Source organism: Oratosquilla oratoria, chromosome 6 (genome assembly GCF_046742065.1).
Source record: "Oratosquilla oratoria isolate Oo_2021 chromosome 6, ASM4674206v1, whole genome shotgun sequence".
NCBI classification, from domain to species: domain Eukaryota; kingdom Metazoa; phylum Arthropoda; class Malacostraca; order Stomatopoda; family Squillidae; genus Oratosquilla; species Oratosquilla oratoria.
In genome coordinates this window covers 51,496,252-51,509,096 of record NC_134782.1, presented here as the reverse complement: position 1 = coordinate 51,509,096, position 12,845 = coordinate 51,496,252, and the positions used below count along the sequence as shown (strand labels likewise).

General features: G+C 55.7%; 1 protein-coding gene across 1 annotated transcript in view; it reads right to left on the bottom strand.

Moving 5' to 3' along the window:
* Window positions 1-12,845, bottom strand: part of Skel (DM13 and DOMON_DOH domain-containing protein skeletor) — a 172,785-nt gene continuing 159,940 nt past the window's right edge. Inside the window, exon 14 of the mRNA XM_076186944.1 lies at window positions 1-1,158. Coding sequence (XP_076043059.1) covers window positions 311-1,158 — 848 coding nt within the window. The 3' untranslated portion in view covers window positions 1-310. The remainder of the gene's footprint in view (window positions 1,159-12,845) is intronic.

Genomic DNA, 12,845 nt, shown 5'->3' with positions numbered 1-12,845 from the left:
AAAACCTTGTCGCAATATCCATTTTATTACAAAAGCAGATTAATAAATAACAGCTCTGAAGCACTCAAGCAAGATTATTTACACTTTATGTACAACAACAGTAAAGTCTCACCACGGGTTAGCGCATAATGTGGAGTTAACATTAGTGTGCCACGTGTGCCCACAGCCCAAGGGGGAGGGAGGGAGGGATGAGAGAGAAATAGTATTCACTGACAATCAGCTACTCAGGAATATTGTTTTCACTCGAAGCAACAATTGGAACTCTGCATTACAGGGGAATAAGACAAGTCTCGGTTGACGTAAAACAGTCTCAGTTAAGATTGGTCTTCAGGGCTCTCGAGACTCCGACGGCTGCGGCGAAGACGACCACCACGACGGCGGAGGTGACGGCGAAGAGCCCTGGATAGGTGGTGAGGCTGCTCATAGAAGACGAGGGGCTTGCGTCGCGCTTGTGCCTCTCCACGCGTTCAGCCTTCGGCATGAGTGAAGGATTCTCCTTCGTTAGAATGGCCCAGACATCCTTTAGAATGGTCAAGGGAGCGCCGTTGGTATCCGAGCTCACAGTATCACGGTTTGAAATAGGCGAGGCGCCGTCAAGACGCTCCGTTGGTGTGGAAGTCTCGTTGTATTGCGTCAGGACGAGGTTGCTGCCCTCCTCGACGACGAGAGGGTCATGGTAAACGAGAGCAGCTGGTGCGACTTGGTCCTGCTGGGTCACAAGAGCAGGCTCCTGGTGTAGGAGGGTTACTGGCTCGGGGGCGGATGCAGCTGGACGCGGGTTGAAGCTGCTGTGCGAGCCGCCGGGCCGGAGGGGCGGGAGAACGGCTTGGCGCGCGGAAACCCGAGGCCGACTTTGTCGAGAAAACTGCGGCAGATTGGGAACGTCGCTTGGTACAGGAGGAGGACGCTCTCCCAGGAAAGGCACCAGTTGGGGACGTTGCGTCAGCGCTGCCGCCGAAGGCCTCGTGTTCCTTCTGTTCTGGAATCGGGGGGGAACTGGAGGCACGTCGTCGCCCAGGTCCAAGGGACGACCGTCGGAGGTGAAAACGGTTCCGGGTGGGACGGGCTGCCGCTGCTGCTGTAGCCGACGGAACGGGGGTCGTCGAACTGTCCGGATTTGGGTCGATTCGGCCGCCAGGAACTCCTTCCCACCATTAACTAAGGGAAGATTAACTCTAATTGGTACGAGGGTTTCTGGACCGACAAGTTGTGGGACAGGGATAAGGTGGTTTTCATCAAGGTTTAGTTGTGTGGTGATGCGTCGCCTCGAGTGTCCTTGGGTGGGATCGCTCTCGGGGATGCGGCGAATTGGAGGAGGATGCCCGTACCTGTCAACCCTGTCGGGATTCCTTGACGGCGGCGGTGGCCTACGGGAGGGCCTCCTTCGACCAGCGAGTGACAAGAAGGTATTGCGAAGCTTCTGCGGGAGGCTCGGCGGCCTTGGGGGTGGTGAGGGCACAGGCGCAACAGCCACCAAGGGAACCGGGATGGGTATTGGGGGGGGTTCGATACTCTCGCTGAACGTCGTCACTGTCAGGTCGGGCTCGGAACTCTGGAAAACGGGCCCCAGAGTGTTGGGCGGGAGTTTGCCGTCAACGGGACTCTTGTCGAAACGCTCCTCATCACCAGTGTCGTCGTCGTCGTCGTCGTCTGTAGTGCTCTGAGTCTCGCGGTCGGTGTCAAAGGAAATATGTCGATGGGAAAAACGGACACGGGAGCCAGGGGGGCGAAGGTGGTGGGTGGGCTGGTGCTGGTGCTGGCCCCTGTGGAGCTGGTGGGGGGCGAGCGGGGTCAGGATCGGCCGGTGGTCCGAGGAAGAGACTTCGAAGGCCAGAACCTGCCCGTTGCTTTGATCCCTGATCGGTCGGAAATCGGACTCGAACACCACCGACTCTGGTTTGAAACCCGTGTTTTGAGCAAAGTACCCCTCCGGAACCTTTTTGAAAGGGCTTGGCTCCTGAGGACTTGGTGGAGGAGGAGGAGGGGGCCGGAGCGGGAATTCGGGCTGCCCCTGGAAAGGATATTTACTGAAGGGAGGCAGTTGGCCCGGTAACGTTGGAAGGGATGGAGCGGTTACGACTTCTGGTTCTTGACGATGAGGGGTAACGTTCAGATGGAATGTTGGACGTCGTGTCAGGGTCGAGGACACTTTTCTCCTGTCGTGGCTGCTCGTGGACGCGGTCCCCGTCACGTGGGTCTGGAGTTCTTCCGGGGCCGAAGTCGTCTTCCGGAGAGTAGTGTGCTTCGGAGGCTTGGAGGACGATTCTCGAGGATAGGGTGTGGTATTCGGTTTGTGACTCGTTCTGCGCGTTTCGAAGCCAGGGAGAGTAGTTGTTTTGCGCGAATGAGTTTTGATGCTTGAGGGTTTGGTTCGAGGCGGCAGTCTCGAGGTCTCACGTGGCGGAGGCGTCTGACGTGTGGTTGTTGAAGAGGGCGGGGACGGTGACGGTCGTCGAAGCTTGGGTACATCGACCGGCTGCGTTGTCTTCGGGAAGTCTGCTGGGCGGCGGTGGTTCTCCAAGGATCCTTCATCCTTGCGATTCTCCAGTTCGGCAAAAGCGGATGCATTGACAACACCGGTCGGTCTTTTGAGATCAGGTAGTTTTGGAAACTTAAAGCCTGGGGAACCCAGAGGAACCTGTGGAGTACTTCGGTCCGAAGGATCTCCTCCGAAAGGGAAACTGTTAAAAGGGAAGTCGTGGGGTAAATCTTTGTAGTCGAGTGGCCCGGGGAACTTTGGGATGTCCTTTGGTCGGGCGTCGTCCCCGGCGTCGGGAGGGAACTCCTGGCGCTCGTAGTTCACCGATCCATCCGCGGATATGTCGTCGCCAGCAACACCATAGTCCGTGTAGTAGTCATAAGGGTAGTCATAGTCTGCAAAATGTCGGGTCAAGCCTGGAATGAGTTCACAGTCTGGGCGAATTGGGACGAGTGTCTCACTAGGGTGTCGGGTGCGAATTTATTTGAGAGAGTTGTGAGATTTTCGGAGGACAGTAAACGGAAGGAGTCTTATCTTTAGATTACTGGTTCATTGGAAATCGGATTAGGAAAATAGCGGCAAGGACTAAATGTCTGCATATCATCATGGAAACCTCTCGAGGAAAACTTGGAACGTCTTTATATTCGGAAACTCAAAAGGACGAGATGTTTGATTTAAAAAAAGACAATCCTGAACACTGTTGTTCACCACTCTACCTTTTAAACCATTCATTATTAAAGCGCCGCACTCTACAGATATTGTGACTGTAAACAACAATGCTGTGCAGTTGCAATGTAGGGAGGCAACTTGAATTGGGTCTTAATCGATCAAGAATCTGCTCGGGTCCAGACATTTGGCCTCTCAACCGATCCAGATCCCATTATCTGAATTGGTGATGGGGCGATAAACCTTTAACGATTCCGATACTGCTCTAAACTTCAGATTCCGATAAGGGATTGATAAATGAACTTTGGTCATAAAGTATTTGTTTCCCAAAGCAACTGCAGCAGGCCATGAAAATAACCATGAATTATAATCATTGCAGGTATCTGAACCGTTGAAAACATTGGTATCATCCCATCACTAATCTGAATGAAATCCTTTGGTGTTGGACATAGAATCTAACAACACCACTCGGGTGTTTCTAGAAGTCTCTCTTCAAGAGTAACAAGTCAAACAGATGCAATTCCGACGTCTAAAAACTACCATTCCCGGTTTAACGGTATTTCAAGAATCGTCCCTGGAATTCTTCGAGAAGTTTCCATCAAGAAAAAAGCCTGAATTGACAGAGAAAGTCAAGACGAATAATCTTAATCCTCAATAAAGTTTTCATTTATTTCTTAAACTTTTACTCTACCTAATTAGATACAGTTTTACTTGGCTAAGGTGAAAGACTTGGGGAAAAAAATCGATCAAAAGGCCGCTTTGGTCCGCCTCTGTTAAACTAAATTTGCCCCAATGAACGAGTCAACACTTACTTGACGGATCTGATTTGTCTTGGTTATGCTGACGCTGGACACGGTTTGCCTGAGAGTGGGACGGGGGCCCCGCTCAGAGCGAGGAGGTTCCTTCCATATGGAAAGGGGATGAGAGAGATACCAGAGATAGATGGGGTATGTGTGTATGTCTGTGTGCCTGTGTGTGTGCGCGCGTGCCTGTGTGTGTGTGTGTGTGTGCGCGCGTGCCTGTGTGTGTGTGTGTGTGCGCGCGCGTGCCTGTGTGTGTGTGTGTGTACGCGCGCGTGCTTCTGTGTGTGTGTGCGCGCGTGCTTCTGTGTGTGTGTGCCTGCGCGTGTGCGTGCATGTGAGAGAGAAAGAGGAGGGCTAGAGAGGCAGAAAGACAAGATGGGAGAGAGAAAACGAGAAAGATAAACAGAAAGTTCATAGCGAGGAGAGAAAGAGTCGGAGAAAAGGGCAGGGAGGAATACAGAAAGTAAGAAAGGGGGAGAGAAACTTAAAGGAAATGGGGTGAAGAAAAAAAAAGGGGGGGAAGTGAAAAGAAAATAAGGCCACAAGAAAGGTAAAAAGGCAGGCAGAAAGAACGGGCACAAGAAAAGGAGAAGGGGGAGAGGCAAAGTGGGAAGGTAAAGAGTAATAAAGGAAGGGAGAGGCTGTGAAAAAGGCAGGGAGAAAAGTAGAAATGCAGTGAGCGATGGAAGGAGAGAGAAAAAAGGAGAAAACAGAGAGGGAGCGGGAAGGGGGGAGAAAAGGATAGAGCAAGGGAGTGAAAAAGAGTGGGGAAGAGAAAGAGGAGGGATATAAAAAGGGTACAAGTAGAAAGGAAAGCAAAGGTAGGAGGGAGGAAGCAAAACGGAGAAATAGAGAAACCAAAAGATAGAAAGGAAGAGGATCGAGTAGGGAGGAAGTGGGATAAAACAATTCCAAAATTGTTTGTGGAATTTTTACTTTGGGCTATAATAATTTCTGAGAATCTGAAATTATGCAAGGACACGCCGCGCAGTAAATCTTAAAGATTCCAACGATTTATGAAGTAATTTTCCCATCCGAATTTGAAAAACAGTTATAGAATTTTTTCGAGTCCATATCTCACATGGAATCTGTCGTATAAATCTATTGTTTCAGTCTAAGCTTTAAACTAAACTACAACCTACGTTTTACTTTCTATGGACGTAAACCTCCACTTGCGAAACGAGGAGAATTCAATGAGAACGAATGAGATGGAAATATAATAAAGTTGAACGAAGAGCGTTAGGTTTTACCGTCGATGAGATTCATTGCTGTTCGATCACAATGGCGATCAGTTTTTGAGATTAAGTTCTGGTTCATGTTGTCGTCATCACGGCTCGTTGCCTGACATGACGCTTCTCTCATCCACCGTTTTGTGTCGTCGGAATTGTTATTAGGTGTTGTAGTCTTGGGAGAGGTTAATAATAACGTCCCATGTCACACAGAAGAAGTCTTTCATTGGTCGAAGTCATGCAAGAAGAAGGAAGTGAGGAGGCGCTGAGTAGCTGTGGTCGAAGAAGTCGTCACCCTTGCCTTGTCATGGGCTTAATGCACCGTTGGGGCAGGTAACAGTCACTCCTGGGAATTGGAGAAGACTACGGGATTCGAACCCACGACTTAGCGAATGCGAGACCAACGCGTGCGATGACGCCGCCAACTCGCGAAGTCATGCAGTATACCAGTAGTTACCTAAAGTCGAGGAAAGTTGGATGGGGGGGGGGAAGTTCACTGCAAGCAGGTCGCCAAGTCGTGGAATGCCATTAGTGCGAGTTCTGTGAGGTCGGAAACGGGTCAGTCATCCATAAGGGGGGGAGGGAGGGAGGGAGGGAGGTCTGACACCGTGTGGCCCTTTTGTAATCCAAACATAATACGCACACACACACGAACTGTGCACGTACGACTGGATCGTGCGCACTATACCCGGACATGCAGTCACGTGTTTTTACAAGACTTGTACACGCACTCTCGTGGTCGAAGGACGTTGGGGAGTGTGGAACCGTGTGGTGCAGGTGCCCGGGTGGGTGGGTGAGGGGGGGGGGGATGTTCTGGCGGTTAGGATATTATGTTCAAAAGGTGTCTCGGGAAGCGTGTATGTGTGTGTTGTGGGTAGTGACGTCTAGGAAGACCACTGACTTGGGGAGCAGGGACATATGACGTCAGGGGGTGGTGGCATGTAAAGTTAGGGGGTCAGGGGTACGGTGAAGTTAGGGGGTCAGGGGTACGGTGAAGTTAGGGGGTCAGGGGTACGGTGAAGTTAGGGGCCAGGGAAGTGTATACGTTTAGGGGCGGGGATCGGAGCAAAAGGGAGTAACAGGACCAGGTACTCCCTCGTTACATCCCACGGTGCTCTTTCACGTGTGTTTATATTATATTCAGGAGTGACTATGATGAAAACAACGATTATGTAGAAAAAGGAGGGGGAGTGTGGCGGAGGGAGAGGGGGTGTGGGTGAAAGAAAGGGAGTGTGGGGGAGGAGGGGGAGTGTGGGGGAGGAGGGGGAGTGTGGGGAGGAGGGAGAGTGTGGGGGAGGAGGGAGAGTGTGGGGGAGGACGAGGGAGTATGGGAAAGGAGAGGGAGTATGGGGGAGGAAGAAGGAATGTAGAGAATGATAAGGAGTTTGATGGAAGGAGAGTGTTGGAAAGTGAAAGAGTATGGGTAAATTAGGGGGTGTGAGAGAGAGGGAGAGGGAAATTGGGGTAAGGGGATTGTGGGGAACGGAAAGGAGAGAGGGAGCGTTGGGGAAAGTAAGGAGTGTGGGGAAAGGGGAGAGGGAGTGTGGGGAAAGGAGAGGGAGTGTGGGGAAAGGAGAGGGAGTGTGGGGAAAGGAGAGGGAGTGTGGGGAAAGGAGAGGGAGTGTGGGGAAAGGAGAGGGAGTGTGGGGAAAGGAGAGGGAGTGTGGGTCTAGGGGAGAGGGAGTGTGGGTCTAGGGGAGAGGGAGTGTGGGTCTAGGGGAGAGGGAGTGTGGGGAAAGGGGAGAGGGAGTGTGGGGAAAGGGGAGAGGGAGTGTGGGGAAAGGGGAGAGGGAGTGTGGGGAAAGGGGAGAGGGAGTGTGGGGAAAGGGGAGAGGGAGTGTGGGGAAAGGGGAGAGGGAGTGTGGGGAAAGGGGAGAGGGAGTGTGGGGAAAGGGGAGAGGGAGTGTGGGGGAAAGGGCAGAAGGGAGAGAGGAGAGAGGTGTGGGGAAAGGGTGAGAGGGGAAGGGGGAGTGTGGGGGAAAAGGGAGAGGGATGTGTGGGGGAAAGGGGTGAGGGAGTGTGCGAGGGAGTGTGGGGAAATGGAAGCAGGGAGAGGGAGTGGGAGGAAATGGGAAGAGGGAGAGGAGAGTGTGGGGGCAAAGGGGAGAGGGAAAGGAGAGGGAGTGTGGGGAATGGAGAGGGAGTGTGGGGAAAGGAAGGAGGGAGTGTGGTGAGGAAAAGGAGAGAACCGGGAGTGTGGGGAAAGGAGAACAGGGAAAAGGAGAGGAGAAAAGGAGATGTAAAGTGGGTGGGGGAAAGGAGAGACAGTGTGGGGGGATGGAAGAGAGTATGGATAAAGGAGTAGGAGGGGAACGTAGAAAGTGGGGAAAGTGGGAGTTGTGGGGGAGAGGGAATGTGTGGGAGAGAGGAGGGGTGTGGGGAAAGGAAGAGGATGGAGAGGGAGTGTGGGGAGGGGAAGGAGGAGAGGGAAAAAGAAAGTTTGGAGAAAGGAGAGGGAGTGTGGAGAAAAGGGAGAGGGAGTGTGAGGAAAAGGGAGAGGGAGTGTGGGGAAAGGGAAAAGAGGAGGGGTAGTGTGGGGAAAGGAGAGAGGAGTGTTGGAAAGGGGAGAGGGAGTGTGGGGAAATAGGGGAAGAGGGAGGAGAGTGTGGGGGAAAGGAGAGGGAGTGTGGGGGAAAGAGGAGAGGGAGTAGAGGGACAGGGTGGTGTAGGGGGGAAGGAGTCGGAGAGGGAGTGTGGGGAAAAGGGAGAGGGAGCCGGCGTGAGTGTGAGGGGGAAAAGTAGAGGGAGTGTGGGGGAAAGAGAGGGAGTGTGGGGAAAGGTGCGGAGAGTGAAGTGTGGGTGTGAAGGGAGAAAGTGTGGGGGAAAGGGGAGCGGAGACAAGCAGTATGGGGCATAACGCTAGGGAGTTCCGGGGAAAGGCGTAGGGAGTGTGGGGAAGGGTAGAATTGGAGAGGGAGTGTGGGGAATGGAGAGGGAAAATGTGGGTACTGAGCAAAGGGGAGAGGAAACAGAAAGAGTGGTGGAAGAGGACCGGATGGCGGAGTGTGGGGAAAGGGGATGAGTGGTGAGGGGGACAGGAGAAAAGTTTTGACGACACGGGCGTGGAGTAGTGGATAAAAATGGGAGTGTGGGGATAGGGGATAGGGGGGCGAGGAGTGTGGGAAAAGGGGAGAGGGGCGGAGTGTGGGGAAAGGGGGAGAGGAGTGTTGGGGAAAGGGGGAGAGGGATGTGTGGAAAGGGCAGAGGGAGAAGTGTGTGGGAAAGGGCGACAGGGAGTGTGGGGGAAAGGGGAGAGGGACGTGTGGCACGGAACTGGGGAGAAAGGGGCACAGGGGGGGAAGTCAGGGGGCCCGGAGATGGGGCGTGTGGGAAAGGAGACGCGGAGTGCGGTGGGGAAAGGGAGAGGGAGTGGAGTGTGGGAAAGGGGAGAGGGAGTGTGGGGGAAAGGAGAGGGAGTGTGGGGAAAGGGTCTCGAGAGGGCCCGTGTGGGGAAAGGGAGGTGAGTGCGATGTGGGAACACAACGGGGCGCGGGGAGTGTGGGGAAAGGAGAGGGAGTGTGGGGCAAAGGGGAGAGGAGAGTTGGGGAAAGGGGAGCCCCCCCCCCCCCATAGGGCAGGGAGTGTGGGGACCAAAGGGGGAGAGGGAGTGTGGGGAAAGGGTGAGAGGAGAAGAGTGTGCCCAGGAAAGGAGATAGGGAGTGTGGAGGAAAGGGGAGCAGGGAGTGTGGGGAAAAGGCGGAGGGAGGTGTGAGGGAAGGATAGGGGAACAGGAGTTGGTAGAAAGGAGCAGGGTGAGTATCGGGAAACGGGGAGAAGGGCAGATGTGGGGAAATGGGAGCCCGGAGTCGTGGGGAAACAGAGGTCGAGCTTTGAAGATGTGGGGAAAGGGAGGAGTGTGCCGCGGGCGAGAGCGGAGTGTGGGGAACAAGAGGGAGGTGAGGTGGGCAAGTAGAGCGTGTGGGCAAGGAGAGGGGGAGTGTGGGAACGGACGTGAGAGTGTAGTTTGGTGCACGTGGAAAGAGGGCGTGCTGGCACGGCTTCGAGGAGAGACCAGGGCACGGCGCTGGGAAAGTGTGGGGAAAGGAGCCGAGAGTATGCAGTGTTGGTGCCAAGGCTCTGCTGGAGTGTGGGGAGCTGGAGAGGGAGTATGGTAAGTGGCCAGGGGCTTTTCTATGGCGTGTGAGGTGCAGTGTGTCAAGACGACTGACGGAAAGAGAGAGCTCATGGCGCACCCGCTGAACGTTGTGGCCCAGGGGAGGCTGGAGTGTGGGGTGCCCTGGCGCCCTGGCGTACAGCTTTTGGCGCAGCCTGAGAAAGGAAGAAATATATGGAGCCCCTAAAGGGCGAGCAGGGCCTAGTGTGCACGAGAAAAGTGCGTGTGGGGAAAGGCAGACGGGCGTAGTATAGTGTGTCACGGCCGTTCTAAAATTGTGGGCAGAGGGCGCGTGCGAGGAAAGGATGGACGAGGGCGTGCGGGCACCGGAGCGGAAAGGAGAGGGATGCATCGAGATGTGGGTGGTCGCGAGGAGTAGTTGGGGTGCCCGCGAGAGACGCGTTGAGACTCTATCGGGGAAACAGGGCAGAGCCTTGTGGAGTCTAAGACCCGGTCGTGCAGGAGAGGGAGCCCGGGAGCTGGCGCTGGGGTTTGACCGTGGAGAGCGTTGATGTGTGGGGAAAGGGGAGAGGAAGAGGTGTGTGGGGACACTGGGGAGACAACAGTGTGGGGACCCGGGGCGACAGTGTATTGTGTGAGGGAACGGAGCCCGTAGGGTGGGCGCCCGGAGAGGGAGTGTCGGGCGATTGTGTCGCACCCTGGAGCAGGGCTTGTGGCGACCCTCGGTGACGCGGGAGAGGCGGACCGGGGCGTCGTGCGTGTAAAGGTAAGCGATGGCGATTGTTGGCCCGGAAGATCCCATCGGCTAGGAAAATGGTGTGGACTGGTGAAAGAGGGAGAGGGGTCCAGCGCGTCGGGGGCCCTAAATGGGGCACGGCAGCGTGGGGATATTGTGCACAAGTCTGTAGAGAACAGGAGACGTGTGGGGAGCGTCCCTTGGGAGAAGCGCGAAGTGGAGAAGGGGCTGAGCACGAGTGTGGGACAGGGGAGAGGGCTTGTGGGGCAGAGGGAGATGGCGTGTGTGGTCCCCGGGTGCCCGTTCGGTCGTGTGGGGAACTATGGGAGAGGGACGTAGTAGTCCACCGGCAGAAAGGAATGATGGGAACCTGCGCAACTGCTCTTGGTCCCTTGTAGGGCATATGTGGCCGGTTTCCTCTTTCGAAAATGTCGCCCGGGACACGCGTAGAGTGGTCGTGGGGCAACCAGGGGATGAGGGCGTGTAAAGGCGCCCTGTGTGGGGCGCAAAGGGCATTGTGGGGCCCTTCGCACACATGGAAGAGTGGGAGACACGCCCGGGCACCGCGTGTGGGGCATAAGGGGAAAGAGAGGGAGTGGGGGGGACTAGTAAAGGCCCCGGAGAGCGTGAGTGTGGGGCCAACCCAGGGGAGCGAGGGAGTGTGGGGACTCATAATTCGAAAGACCCACCGGGAAAAGAGTGTGCCCCGGGGCGTCAAGGCGAGGGGAAGGGGGGCCCGGGCTAGTGGAGAGAGGGGAAAGGGCGCGGGCTATTTGGCACCGTGATGGGGGCTCGAAAGCGAGAGGGAGTTTTCCCTTGGGGAAAGGCGTGGTGCGATATGGCCCTGGCCGCGTGAGACCATATGAGTACCGGGTGGGCGAGTGTGGCCACCGTGCGCGGAGTGAGGGCCACTGTGCGCGGACGAAAGAGGGGAACGGGGCGCGGCCGTATTGGGGGGCCCGGGTCTCTACGGCGGAGAGGCTCCGGCGGCGTGTGCGGGGGAAAGGAGAGTGGCTTCGCTGTGCATATATACCTCTGGGGAAAGCGTAAGAGGAATTATAGGAAGGAAATGTCGTCGAGTGCCAGGGTGAGGAGTCCCCTGGGGCTGAGTGTGGGTCGAAAGGGCCAGGGCGAGTGTCGGGGAAAGGAGAGGGAGTGTGGGGAAAGGAGCTGGCGAGTAGTGCGATTCGTATGATGGGGACTGTGCGGCGGGGAAAGGAGAGGACCTGTGGGGGTCGAAAGTGTCCCGGCGAGTCGTAAGTGTAAAGGAGATTTTACGGCCAGTGTGGGGAAAGGAGAGGGGAGTTGAGTGGGGGAAAAAGGCGAGACGGGGCGAAGAGTGGCGGACGAGTAGCAGTGGCGCTTCATGGCTAGAGTTGTGGGGAAAGGAGAGGCTGCAGGAATAGTGGCCCGAGCTTTCGCTGAGTTTGTGAAAGCGAGAGGGAGTGGAGGGGAAAGTCGAGAGGGAGTGTAGGGCGAAAGAGAGAGGCTCCGGTCGTGATTAGGTCACGAAAGCGAGAGGGAGTCCCTGCGCCGGGGATAGGCCAGAAGGAGTATCGGGGAAAGACTGATGTGCGAAAGTGTGGACAGGCGCCTTCTAACAAGGGTCAACGGGGTGCCCGTTGTGGGGAAGCGCCCCTAGAGATGGAGTGCCCAGGCGCGGAAAGGATGGTGGGAGCTTCTCGTTATATTGCGTGTTGGAAAGGAGCAAGGGAAACATGTGGCCATGAGGGTTTACGGCGCACTATATTGTGTGCCCCGGGCCGACGGTCAACAAGAGCGGACTTGCTGTCGATCTGAGAGTGTGGGGTGGGTGAGGTGAGTGCGGGCGAGAGGAGCTATAGGGACGCGTGATGTGGGCGATATGGGAGAGGGGAGTGCTGGGCGTGGGATGTCTCGGCGAATGTTGGGGTATGGCCGCAGAGGGGCATGGTGTGGGGAAGAAAAGGGAGTCCAGGGAAGGAGAAGGAGTGTGGCGGAGGACTAAAAATGTTTGAAAGGGAGAGGGAGTGTGGGAAACGCACCAACAGGGATTATCACGGAGGGTGGGAGTGGGGGGATGTAGGGTGGGGAGTGGGAACGTGTGAGGGGTGGGAGATCGGGCGCGTGGGAAGAAAAGGGCAGTACACAGGGGCCAGCCCCCGGGACGCAGTACAGGGCATGTCCATATGTTGGTGGAGCGGCCACCCCCAGAAATGTTTGAAAGGGCGCGGGAGCTAGGGAGAGTGACGTCGGTGCGACGGGAGTGATGAGGAGTGACAGAGGCCCAAAAGCGGAGGCCGATTATATCAACTCGGGAGAGGGATTTGGAGCACATGTTGGGGTGGGAGAAGTCGAGTGAGTGAATATCCCTGGGTCAGTGAAAGGGTGAGCACGGGGTCGAGTGTGATAGAAAGGGCGGTAGTAGTGGGGTTTGATGAAAGGGACGGCGTTGGGGGGTGTGAAAGGGTGCGAGTATGGGGTGTGCACCTTGCGAGTGTGGGCCGTGTGCACTTGGGAGTGATAGTGGGTGGCCAAAACAGAAAAGGTTCGAGTACCCCTAGGGCACACCTGAAGTGAGTGTGGGGAGGCACTGAAGTTTTTGAAAGGGAGAGGGAGGCACATTGTGGGGGATAGTGTAGAAAGTGGAAGGTATGTGTGGGAGAAGAAGGAGTGGTGAGGGGAGAGGTGTATCTGTTGGCTTTATGGGGTAGTTCGGAGGAAGGGGTGTGTGGAGGGCGAGTCAGTGGGAGCGAGTGTACTTGGGGACCAGGAGACAGCATATGTGGGGGGTCCAAAGTTGCCAAGGGAGTCATTGGGAAAAAGAGAGGGAGGGAAGGGTAGGGAGAGGAGGGACTGGAGACTAATGGAAGAGGGA